Source organism: Musca autumnalis, unplaced genomic scaffold, assembly GCF_047663935.1.
Source record: "Musca autumnalis isolate F117 unplaced genomic scaffold, ASM4766393v1 scaffold_3, whole genome shotgun sequence".
Lineage (NCBI taxonomy): Eukaryota > Metazoa > Arthropoda > Insecta > Diptera > Muscidae > Musca > Musca autumnalis.
In genome coordinates, this window is record NW_027411866.1 from 50815404 (window position 1) to 50828381 (window position 12978).

Genomic DNA, 12978 nt, shown 5'->3' on the forward strand with positions numbered 1-12978 from the left:
GACCGTATTTTTAAGCCTTTTTAGCGAGTTTATCATCGCTCATTCTTAAGACATGGCCTAGCTAACGTAATCGTTGTATGTGGATACGTTTAAATATACTTATTGCTTTGTATAGCCGATACAGCTCGTGGTTCATACAACGTCGATATTCACCAGCAACGCATATTGGCCCGTAGATCTTTTGAAGAATTTTTCTCTTAAACACACCAAACACCACAATATCTGCTTGCGCAAGTACCCAGGCATCGGACCCATACATTAGCATGGGTAGTATCAGCGTTTTCTAAAGTATTGTTTTTTTTACAAAGCCGAATGAACTTTGGTTTGGAATATCTTTGAACGTAGGAGGCTGTCGAAGATTACTCTATAATCGATAAAATATGGCACGTGTCGACCTGCATCTCTTGGTTTTTTTTCACAGAATTTGCTGCACTGTAAATATCTGGTCAATGGTGGATTTGCCAGGTCTAAATAGGCATTGTTATTTCGTTGACCATAGGCTTTAGCCGTTGGTGGAATATACCTGACACTATATTGTATCCAATAAGGAGAAGACGTATGTCCCTATAGTTAAAGCATGCAGTCTTATCTGCTTTCTTGTGGACGGGGCACGTCTCGTCTCCGGGTTTGAATAGCTCGGCTCCTGCTGCCTTATTATTCTTCAGCCGATTTATTGTTGTCTTTACCTCATCTTGGCAGGGCTGTATACACTCAATACAGTCTTCTCGGATTGGATCTGTAGTATCTTCGTCGCCTTCGCTGGTATTGATACCAATAGTTTGGAAAAATGTTCTTTCCATATCCTGGTAGAATTTTCGGACTTCGTTCTGGCTCCTGTACATCTCGATTTTTTCACACTCCCACTTTTCCAAATATCTCTTTTTCATGACGAAAATACGTTTCTCCTCTCTCCTTTTCTCGCGATACCTCTCTCGTGCGCTACGCATTCCTACCCGCTAGTAATGTAAATTGCAATTTTCGCAATATTACTTGTCCAGAACTGCTTCGAAGACGTACTAGTATAAAATGTAACCCTAAGTAATGCGAGGGAACCAATTGACACCTTTTTCTCCCCAAGTAAACGAAAAGGCGTCAGTTGCGAATATTATCTCTAAAATAAAAACCACCACTTTTCTGGTACATGACTGTAAACCTGGAACTAGTGTAATACCATTTACTTGTAATGCAGTGGGAGTCAATTTGTTACCTTCTTCCAACCAAAATCGTGAAAAATCCCTTCTACGATTTTTTTTTTATTTTTCTCATCTATGAACATTATAGTTTCAGAAACCGCAAAAACTTCCCAGGTGTAAGCACCTTTCATTTAAATTTAGTTAAGACGCACCGTGTGAGGGCAACATAAAGAACCACCGAACTTTTGTGATATAAGTCGAACTAAGAAAAGATTTATATTCCTCTCTATTTGTTGCTTTATTTTTCCAATTCGAAATACAGCTCTTTTTGATCTCGCCTTCCACTTGTATGGAATAAACAAACCTTGGCCTTAAAGTTCGGCGTGCACCATCATGCGGACCGTATTTTTACGCCTTTTTAGCGAGTTTATCAGCGCTCATTCTTAAGACATGGCCTAGCTAACGTAATCGTTGTATCTGGATACGTTTAATTATACACATTGCTTTGTATAGCCGATACAGCTCGTGGTTCATACAACGTCGATACTCACCAGCAACGCATATTGGCCCGTAGGTCTTTTGAAGAATTTTTCTTTTAAACACACCAAACAACACCTTATCTTCTTGCGCAAGTACCCAGGCATCGGACCCATACATTAGCATGGGTAGTATCAGCATTTTCTAAAGTATTGTATTTTTTTTTTTAGACAAAGCCGAATGAGCTTTGGTTTGGAATATCTTTGAACGTAGGAGGCTGTCGAAGACCTCGAGTTACCGGAGATTGAGGGCCGTATGTTTTGTGTTGTATTCATAATGCATGATTTTCAAGGGATGGTACATCAGTGGTTTCCCGTTGCCTTCTGATGGGTATATAGTTTTCCTTCTAGAATTCAGCCGCTCCTCTGGAGTACAGACGCTGTTTGTAGTCGCCCAATTTGAAAACAGACACTACGTTGCAATCGGGTTCCTTTAAGATGTGAGGCTGATTAGACCACAACATCCGATCCTAGCGTTGGGATTGCCAACGAAACCCTCTAGGCCGGGTCGCCTTCTCACTCTAGCTATCGACAAACGGTTGTCTGTACGATATTACCGGGGAATACTTGATTTAAAATCGGAAGTAGTGAGCTGCTTGGAAAATTCAGCAAATGAATCATCTCTGGCCATTCCCAAGTGAGTGGCGATCAGAGACTTTCCGTACCGAAGTACACATCTGAGAAGATCCCCATTCCCCAATTCTGGTATTAAAATCTGTCAATTCCAGGTGCAGATTCGCTGATCATATTTTTTCAAATTTGTTGTTGTTTTCAATTTGAAATACATGTATTTTGTTTTTGTATTTTTGAACGCACACGCAACACGCAGAGCTATAGGTTTCGCCTTAACGTGTCAAATCGTTTTATATTCTTATATTTGAGACAATGAACTATTATAAATAATTTCAAAAAAATACTTAATTTTACTTTCAAAAAAATATTTTAAATAAAATTTCCTAAAACGTGCAATTTTGTTGCAAATGTGTTGGCCACCACTGTACATACAGTTAGACAACAAATGTATTGCAAAGGCCGACATTGTAAAAAATTTCATATTAATTGTTAGTTTATGTTAAAACTATACGATTTTTTGTGCAAATACCTTGCTATTGGTCCCCAAAACAATATTCCGTCAAAATTTGCAAAGTTTATTTGCGATTTATAAAAATACCGTCAAAAACAAAAATTAACTGCTAGTTGGAGGTGACAATAAATGTATTGCAAAAATTACCACAATTCTCTGTGCGACTGTTTGGTACCTCTGCCGAAGACTAACCACATAATTTGAATACTTTCGGTTGGTCATTGTGTCTAAAACATTCAAAATACCGAAAATCGGGAGGTACGGTTCTATGGGGGCTATATCAAATTTAAGCCTTTTTGCTGGGATATTGACACCACAAACTTCCTAGGAGTGATAGAATATATCAAATTATAAGGTTCTATCTTAAAAATTGCGATCTGTATCTTGATTTCAACAGACGGACGGACAGACGGACATAGTTATATCGACTTAGAATTTTATGCTGATCAAGAATATTTATACTTTAATTGCGAAGAATATTGCGATGTGATACAAACGGAATGGCAAATATAATTATACCCTCAATATTATGGTGGAGGGTATAAAAATGACCATTTGTGTAAAAAAGCTATAATTAATATGGGAAACTGTATGAAAACAAGTAAAAAAGTATCAGTCGGCTTAGCCGACAGAGCCTATGTGAATTGAAACTTTCATCTACGGACAGATCAAATGTATTTAGGGTCTTTCTAGAATTGTCCCGTTTAGGACATTTGAACTTTCCGATAAAAATGTGGATTAGGATTAAAGTTCAAAAATGTTGCGGAGGAAGTACTTAAAGGAATGGATCGACATAGTCCATTATGGAAGTGGATCTTATTTTGAGAGTCATATCTTTTCGATAGATATCGCGCCCTCTAGTAATTTCAGTGGGTCATCGTATAACTTTTGGACCAAAATACCAGGAAGCATGGACTTGTCCACGGATAATATTATGTTAAACAGGACCACAACGAATAGCATCGGTATACATTTCCAAAGGATCTTCGAACAGACCCTAAAGGTACCCTAAGGAGAGGAACATTATGGGCCATTTTAGAAGTTAAACTAGTGGGCAAATATAGCCCATATTCGAACCTGATCTATACAAACCAGTGAATACAAGTTGTTACAACAAAAATCAGAGCGATTCGAAAGCAGGTCTTTAACTGAACTATTTCGAAAATTTGTGTGGGAGGTACCCGAAGGATCGATTGAGTCCATATCTAATTCTGCTAGAAATTTTACGATGTGCAAAGTATGGACCAAATCGTTTACTCCCCTCTGAGTCATCGTGCGCACAAATTTTCCGAACATTTTTGAACTATTGTGGGAGAGGTACCGGAAGGAGTGGACAGATATAACCCATCTTCCAACTTAAAATAAGTTTGGACAAAATAATACGAAAGCCAAATTTTGCCCCGAATCGGTTGATCCGTTCGACAGTTATCGTGCGCTCCAGTCAAACGGACGGACATGGCTAAATCAACTCCAAATTTTCTGAAACGAATTTCGTCCACATTATTTCGATGAGGCACATTTTGCCCGTATGAAAGTGTATATACCCTCGTTGGAATAAATGCTGAGGGTATAAACACTCACATTTTTACCCATTTCAATAAATTTAAAAAGCTGTTAAACGGATGGAATACCATGTTGTTCCCTGTGAATACCATGTTGTTCCCTAAGAGTTCTATACCACTAAATTTCGAATTTCACTATAATTTAGTACCTGAGGAAAAATAAAATAGCTCACTACTTGCAAACGCTACGGTAATTTACTAAAACGTTTCTTAAAAGCAACAATCCTACCTATATAATAGAAAAAATAAACTCAACACACATTTTGGTAAGAGTGTTTGTTATTGAACTTTCCCTGTGAGAGTAGATAAAAAATTTTAACGCATTAAAAGACATGAGCATGACAAAATTACCCCTTTGACATCAATATGTCAATAACCTCCAAAGTGTAAGTGATGGAGAAAACGTCGAGATATGTGTCGTCTTTTTTGGTCTTTTGTCTTATTCTTGACAATGAAAGCCCAAAGTCTTCGAAAAAAGTTTTACGTTCAAAACACAATAGCTAAACTAAAATTAAAATGTTTTACAGAAACTCACTTTGTCATTAAAAATCCGAGTTTTTGGTTCATAAACTTATTTGCATATTTTATTTACTTAAATTTTTGCATACTTTTTGAAGACAGTAAATACGAAAATAACATATGCCGATTAACAAATTTTTGGTCAATTTCGAACAATTAAAATTGATAATTTTCATCGATTCCATGAGCTTTAGCCTGTTCCATAAAACATTTGCCATAATCTTCGGCGGCTTGACAGTGTTCCGAAGATACTTCAATATTGGCGCATGCGTTGATAATTTCCGAAGCCAACTTTATTTTATCAGCAGAACCATCTGCCATTTTATTGGCATGTTTCAGAGCAACTTCGGGAACAAATCTTCCTGAAGGATCCATCTAAAAGAAGAGTACGAATTTTGTCATATAAAAACCTCTTAAACTTTTTTTATTCTATGCCACAAAATAGCATACCACTTCGAACTTCTTCATGAGACATGCACGCATACATTTTCCCGGCATAGTTGAGGCTGGTTTTTTCCCGAGCATTTCTTCGATATCAGCTGTAATATGGACGGAGGATGAATTTTACTCTTCATATTTTCAGAATTACGAGGAACTCACCATCTGTAGCACCAACTTCGCTTTTACACTCTTCGGCGGCAGTCTTGAATTTTTCAAGCGCTTCCTTTTTATCGAATTCACCACGAACTACAACAGCTCCAACAATACACAAAACAAAAATTGCCAAAAGTTTAGCCATTGCTGTTGAGTTCGTTTTTTTGTAAATTTGTTAGAATTATAAATTTCAACTGTTATCTAATGTCGATTTGTTCACTTATTTATAGGTAGAATAAACTAAATTTGTCATTGCTTAATTTCCACTATTTAATTGAAAGTATTTCATCTGTGAAATTATGGGTTATGATACTGTTAAATATATCTAAATACTATGCCAGTTTTGATACTATGTAGTTTTGACATTTAGTGTGTTTGTTATTTCTGAACACAATTTTCTTTTGTAATTTTTGGTGGAGTTGACAAATTTGCTTTTATGGAATGGTTGCTAATCTCTCATCCACCAATGTGAGTGTGGATAGATTCGGTTAACCACAAACTCACAACCAACCACATATCAAGTTCATTGCAGCTATAATAAAGTGGATATTGGATGTTATTCCACTGTACGAAGTTAGTATCGACTTCCAGGGCGTAAAATTTACCATATCTGGGGCTGGATTCTTGTTCTATGAAAATTTGAAATGAAAAATATTTTCTTTATATTTTTTTCACATGAAATTTATTTCCTTTATAATAGTTTTAATTTCACATTTTCATAGAAACAGAATTGAGCCCCTGATTTACCAATTTTCAAATCACAACCAATTCGGAGGGCTAATGGTATTAATTAAATTAATTTAAAATTCCTTATAGATACACGTCGCGTTATATCAGGTAGAGTTGGGCAATCTAGCTCCTGGAGCGGACCGATCTTTCTAGTTCCTTTTCCCCAAATAGTTCCGAGAGCGATATAGTTCAATGAATCTTCTTCTTTCATCGTTCTTTCAGTTTCCTTTGTTCCCAAAAGTAACTAGTTCCTTAGTTAGTTATAAATTACCAACTGAACAAATGCGCTAATAGCTGCGGATAAAAAGGAAGCGGACTGAAATTTAGCGGGCGTTATTTGCGGCAAATCCCAACGGTACATAAAAAGATAAAAGAATGAAAACAAGTAAAAAAGCGTTAAGTTCGGCCGGGCCGAACTTTTCATACCCTCCACCATAAAATATGCTGAACTAAAATGGAATAATTAGTTTTCATTCCTGTCCCCAATTTTAAGTAGGTACGTTAAAATGTCAGATAATGTACATAAAATGCTTCATTCGGGAGGCCCTTTTTTATGGTGTCTATATCTAACTATGTATGTTGAAAATTTTTGGTGGGATAGAAATTGGGAGGTACCGTTATATAGGGGTTATAATATAACATGGACCTATGTTGACAGTTTTTGATGGGAGCCTTTAATGTCAAATAACTCCTAATTCGGTTAAAAATTGCAACTAGAATCCTCAAAATACAGAAAATCGGTACGTAACGTGGGAACTTCAAATGTCATTAACAGCTAGTTCGGAGGTATGTGGGCTATACAAAAATATGAACTTAAATGAAAAAATTTTGTTGCAGAATTTTTGTTGGCTTTTAAATTTCAAATTACAGAAAGTTCATCCAAAAAATAAAGCTAAGGTACGGAAAATCGGGAGGTTTGTTTTGGGGCTATACCAAAACATGGACATACGTTGGTTAAACATTTTAAGTAAAATCTTCAAAGTACCGAAAATCGGGAAGTATCGTTATATTGGGGCTATGTTGAAAATTGTTGATGCAGATGTGTGGTGACCACTACAACCTTCAAATGTCAAACTACAGTTAGTTCGGTTAAAAATTGTAGCTAAAATTGCAAAATTACTGAAAATTGGGAGGTACCGTTATATGGGAGCTATATCCGAACATGGACCTATGTTGACAATTTTTGATGGAGAGGTGTTGTGACCACTAAGAACTTCAAATGTCAAATTACTGCTAGTTCGGTTTAATATTGTAGCTAAAATCATCAAATTACTGAAACTAGGGAGGTACCGTTATATGGGGGCTTTATCAATACATCGACCTTTCTCGACAATTTTTGGTGGAGTGGTGTGGTGACCACTAGGAATTTCAAATGTCATATGTTCAAATTACAGCTAATTCGGTTAAAACTTGTAGGTAAAAATCCCAAAATACCGAAAATCGGGAGGTACCTTTATATGGGGGCTATACCAAAACGTGGACCGATATAGCCCATCATCGAACTTGACCTGCCTGCAAACAAAAGACGCATTTTCCCAAAATTTCAGAGAATTTTGGTGGAGAGGTGTGGTGACCACTAAAAACTTCAAATGTCAAATGTTCGAATTACAGCTAATTCGGTTAAAACATGTAGGTAAAAATCCCAAAATACCAAAAATCGGGAGGTACCGTTATATGGGGCTATACCAAAACATGTACCTATGTTCATAATTTTTTCGAATATAAGTTTTTTGGTCACTAAGAACTCTAAATATCAAATTATAGCTAATTCGGTCTAGAAATGTGACTTAAAACGTCAAAATACCTGAAATCGGGCGGTAACGTTATATGGGGGCTATTCCAAAACATGGACCTATGTCCACTAGTTTTGTTATATACATTTATTGACACTTAAGATCCCTAAATGTCAATTTATTGCTAAATCGGTCTGAAAATGTAGCTAAAAACGTCAAAATCGGGGGTACCGTTATATGGGAGCTATACCTAAACGTTGACCTATGTCCACAACTTTCGTTATATAAGTTAATTGACACTTAAGAACCCTAAATGTCAAATTATAGCTAAATCGGTCTGAAAATGTAGCCAAAAACGTCAAAATACCGTAAATCGGGGGGTTCCGTTATATGGGGGCTATACCAAAACGTGGACCTATGTCCACAAGTTTTGTTATATAAGTCAATTGACACTTAAGAACCCTAAATGTCAAATTATAGCTAAATCGGTCTGAAAATGTAGCTAAAAACTTCAAAATACCGTAAATCGGGGGTTACCGTTATATGGGGGCTATACCAAAACGTGGAACTATGTCCACAAATTTTGTTATATAAGTCAATTGACACTTAAGAACCCTAAATGTCAAATTATAGCTAAATCGGTCTGAAAATGTAGCTAAAAACGTCAAAATACCGTAAATCGGGGGGTTCCGTTATATGGGGGCTATACCAAAACGTGGACCTATGTCCACAAGTTTTGTTATATAAGTCAATTGACACTTAAGAACCCTAAATGTCAAATTATAGCTAAATCGGTCTGAAAATGTAGCTAAAAACTTCAAAATACCGTAAATCGGGGGTTACCGTTATATGGGGGCTATACCAAAACGTGGAACTATGTCCACAAATTTTGTTATATAAGTCAATTGACACTTAAGAACCCTAAATGTCAAATTATAGCTAAATCGGTCTGAAAATGTAGCTGAAAACGTCAAAATACCGTAAATCGGGGGTACCGTTATATGGGGGCTATACCAAAACATGGACCTATGTCCACAACTTTTGTTATATAAGTTTATTGACACTTAAGAGCCCTAAATGTCAAATTATAGCTAAATCGGTCTGAAAATGTAGCTAAAAACTGCAAAATATCGTAAATCGTGGGTTATCGTTATATGGGGGCTATACCAAAACGTGGACCTATGTCCACAACTTTTGTTATGTAAGTTTTTTGACACTTAAGAACCATAAATGTCAAATTATAGCTAAATCGGTCTGAAAATGTAGCTAAAAACTGCAAAATATCGTAAATCGTGGGTTATCGTTATATGGGGGCTATACCAAAACGTGGACCTATGTCCACAACTTTTGTTATATAGGTTTATTGACACTTAAGAACCCTAAATGTCAAATTATAGCTAAATCGGTCTGAAAATGTAGCTAAAAACATCAAAATAGCGTAAATCGGGGGGTACCGTTATATGGGGGCTATACCAAAACGTCGACCGATATAGCCCATCATCGAACTTGAGCTGCCTGCAAACAAAAGACGCGTTTTCCCAAAATTTCAGCGTCGTATCTCCATTTTTGTGGATGCTAGAGTGATTACCACAGACGGACGGACGGACGGACGTGCACAGATCGACTCAGAATTTTACCCTGATCAAGAATATATATACTTTATAGGGTATGCAAATGAGTATTTCAATGCGTTACAAACGGAAAAACAAACTTAATATACCCTCCATACTATGGTGGAGGGTATAAAAAGGAGACTTCGGTAGTCTTCTGCGGTATTTGTTCCATATTTAAAATGTTTTAATGCATAAATATAGGAGATATGAAGGCGTTCTCATACCGTTCAGTAATGTGTATGGAGCTTGAATGTTGCAGAAGGTAACACTCCTCCAGGCAGGATTTCATTTCCAAAATTTTGAAAGTTCATGTTAGCGAAAATTTCCTATTTAGCAATGATTTAAACCTTATTTCAGACTTACACTATGCAACACTGAGTATGCAAACAACTTCGAGTATGTATTTTTTGAAAGTACCTATTGAGACTACAAAAACCCTAGTAGGGTTTTGTCATGTCAGATCCAGTTAGGATTTTATGCCCTTATCTAAACCGAGCTAAAACTACAGTTTTTTGAAATTATCGGGCCTTTATCTCAGAAACGATCAGGAATTTGGCCTTGGTGTCTTTAGCATTATTGTAACCCTAATTTAGTACAACTTATCTTTTGAACAGGCAACATAAGAAAATCTCCATCTAGGATATCAAAATCGATAAAATATAGAAAATTTTACATAATTGCTGAAATTCTGGTCAGTATTGGATAAACTATTGGGAGTTGAACCAAGTAACTTTTTGCAAAAATCTTCCAAATAAAGTTCTCAGCAATTCTTCGGAACATTCTGAAACTCTAAAATGCTTGTTTCAGCGGTTTTTTGCATCATATCTTTTACAACTCGTATTTCAAACACAGTTCACACCAACAGTGTATTCTCGCATTTCGGATTTCACCACATTATTGACATATTTATTAAATCGTCGTTGAAAAATCTACTTAAAACAACGTGATAGAGACATTTTACAACAATGGCATGTTACATTCCAGCGAATATTTTTCCAAAAGAAAATATTCAGAAAAAACAAACGGTTTTGGAGATATGGTGCGAAATGTATCCAAATTATGGAAATTTTCCATATTTTATAACAAATATTTTATTCTTGCCCTTACCTACAAATTTGCTTCAGACGTCAGATGAAGATTCACATAAGTTTCAGAAATATAGCCCAGAAATGCTGATCTGACACAACAAAACCCAACAAGGGTTTTTGACTTTTGGGTCTGTACTTTCAAAAGTGTTTCAGTGTTATTGATGCAATAATTCTCATTACTATTTTTAATTAAAACGGCTTTTGTTTTTAGAACTTTTTTTGACAATATATTAGATTTAATATATGTGCAAAACAATGGATACATTAATAATCGCAAATATTTTTGGGCGTATGATATCACTTCGGTAAGACCAAAAGAAAGATAATACAATCGGCAAACCTTAGAAATATCTTAACATTTAATTGTTTTACATGGAATGTTGAGATCCTTTCCTTTGTTTCCTACTTCACAAAATTTTAAAATCACGGCTTCAATTTTCCTCTCCGATTTTATTGAGTAATTTATGGAAAGAAAATGTTATTAGTAGAGAATTGATTTATGCAGAGTGAACGTTTGGATATCATGGCGTTATCCACTAGTATTTTTTATATTTACTGGTAGAATTTAGGAGTTATATAAATAAAAAACGCCGAGACACGTGCCTTCTTTGTCTTTTATCGCGCTGTGGTGTCAGAAAATTGTCAATATTTCATTTTCGGAAATTCAGGTGTCCAATCGTTGTTATTGTCATAAAGAAACCAATTGTAGTTATTTCCCTGAATATATTTTGGTGCCCAATCGTAGATCTTATCACAAAGAATTTCTGAAGGCCGATAGTGGTTTTCTTGATAGAGAAGTAATGCTGAGCAATAGTGCGTCTATCCATCCTGAAATTCAAGCACCCAATCGCGGGTATGTAAATGACAAATTCTGTCGCCCAATCGTGCATCTGTCAATAGACTAATTTTGGCTTCCAATCGTCGGAATTCTCTTATAGAAAATCTGGTTTCCTGTCGTGGATCTTCTCATAAATTGATCAGGAACAAGGAAAACTCTGATAACCAGTATTGAATTCTTTTAAAATGAAAATCTGGCGTCCTATCCAAGTTTTATACATGTATGCATTCTTTTACCAAAAATCCATAAAAACAATTTTCCCAATCTACATTTTTTATACTTTAGCCAAAATGTGCCTCATTGAAATAATGGTTTAAGGATCACAGTGTGTTTGGAAGAAATCTCTTTCAGAAAACTTCGAGTCAACTAAGCTATGTTCGTTCGTCTGGGTGGCTGCCTGGAGAGCACGGTAGCTCTCGAATACAGATTAAGCGATTCGGTCCAAAAATTGGCTATGCGCGATTTTTCTTGAACTGAGCAACAGATTTAGCCCAAACTTTTCTTGACATAATGATCCAAAATCTGAAAATTATACTGTGACCAACTGAAATATCTTTAAAAGGAATGACTCCCAAAATAAGATCTACTTCCAAAATGAACCATGTCGGTCCGGTCCATTTCTTCAGGTACCTCCTCCGCAACACTTGTGATCAATGATACAAATCCATATTTGGTTGGCAAGTTTATACATCCGAAAATGTCTATAAAATTCTGAAAAAACTCATAATACATAATTTTTGGTTTAAGGGTTACAATTGTTGAGATTTTGACGAAGAAAAACCTGTTTCCGACCAGTTTTCTGATTTCGTTTGTAGTCACAAAGTCCTTTGTCGAAGAAGGGGAAACGGAATATTCCTAGAAATGTGCATCCATTAGCACTTCCCAAAATACAATTGTTGTGGGTTGCTATGACGTTTTTTGGTTTTATTCAAAGAGTAATCGACAGAGAAATCCCTTAAGATGAAGTTTAATGTAATTTCGAAATATTGGAAATAATATGCAATAAATAAAAAGTAAACATTGACCTCAAGCTCAATAATCTTGATTTTATTAACATTCGAAAAATCGAAAAAAATAAAACAAGTAAAAAAGTATCAGTCGGCTTCGCCGACAAAGATATACCCTCAGCCTGTGTATATTGAAACAATTTTTTCCCAAAATACGTATGTATTTAGGGGGTTTTAAAACTTTTGGGCGTTTGAACCGACAAAAATGTTGATTAGGATTAAAGATCAAAAGTTTTGCGGAGGAGATACTAAAAGGAATGGATCGACATTGGCCGTTATGGAAGTGGATCTCCAGCCTCAACATATGGTGCCATAGGGGGTTATTACACTTTTCGGGCTGCTTGCTCAAGAAGTATGGACTTGCCCCTAAAAAACTTTTACAATCGTAATTGAGGCAACGAATGCAAGTTGCTTCATCAAAGTGATTCGATATTAGGTCTTAAAGTGAACTTATCCGGAATTTTGTGTGGGAGGTACCGGATGGAGTGGACAAATATAGTCCATATTTGAAACTGATCTATATCTTGTAGATATATTAGGAT

At 35.9% G+C, this 12978-nt stretch overlaps 2 protein-coding genes across 2 annotated transcripts in view; one reads left to right on the forward strand and one right to left on the reverse strand.

Annotated features, from left to right (window-relative positions):
• The window catches only part of LOC141396718 (general odorant-binding protein 28a-like), a 67868-nt gene that overhangs the window by 51470 nt on the left and 3420 nt on the right, over positions 1-12978 (forward strand). The window lies entirely within an intron of this gene.
• On the reverse strand, positions 4871-5623 carry LOC141396872 (general odorant-binding protein 28a-like). The gene is made up of 3 exons (XM_073972553.1): positions 5435-5623; positions 5285-5373; positions 4871-5209 (listed from the first exon to the last, which is right to left on the reverse strand). Exons 1-3 carry the CDS (start codon positions 5571-5573, stop codon positions 4991-4993), a joined length of 447 nt encoding a protein of 148 aa, XP_073828654.1. The 5' UTR covers positions 5574-5623; the 3' UTR covers positions 4871-4990.

What these genes read in the sequence shown, in the direction of transcription:
- LOC141396872 (XM_073972553.1), bottom strand. Translation starts at nt 5,573, where the DNA reads ATGGCTAAACTTTTGGCAATTTTTGTTTTGTGTATTGTTGGAGCTGTT. An exon ending in CGAAGTTGGTGCTACAGATG is followed by an intron (nt 5,374 to 5,434) that starts GTGAGTTCCTCG and finishes TCCATATTACAG; the next exon opens with CTGATATCGAAGAAATGCTC. An exon ending in TCATGAAGAAGTTCGAAGTG is followed by an intron (nt 5,210 to 5,284) that starts GTATGCTATTTT and finishes CTCTTCTTTTAG; the next exon opens with ATGGATCCTTCAGGAAGATT.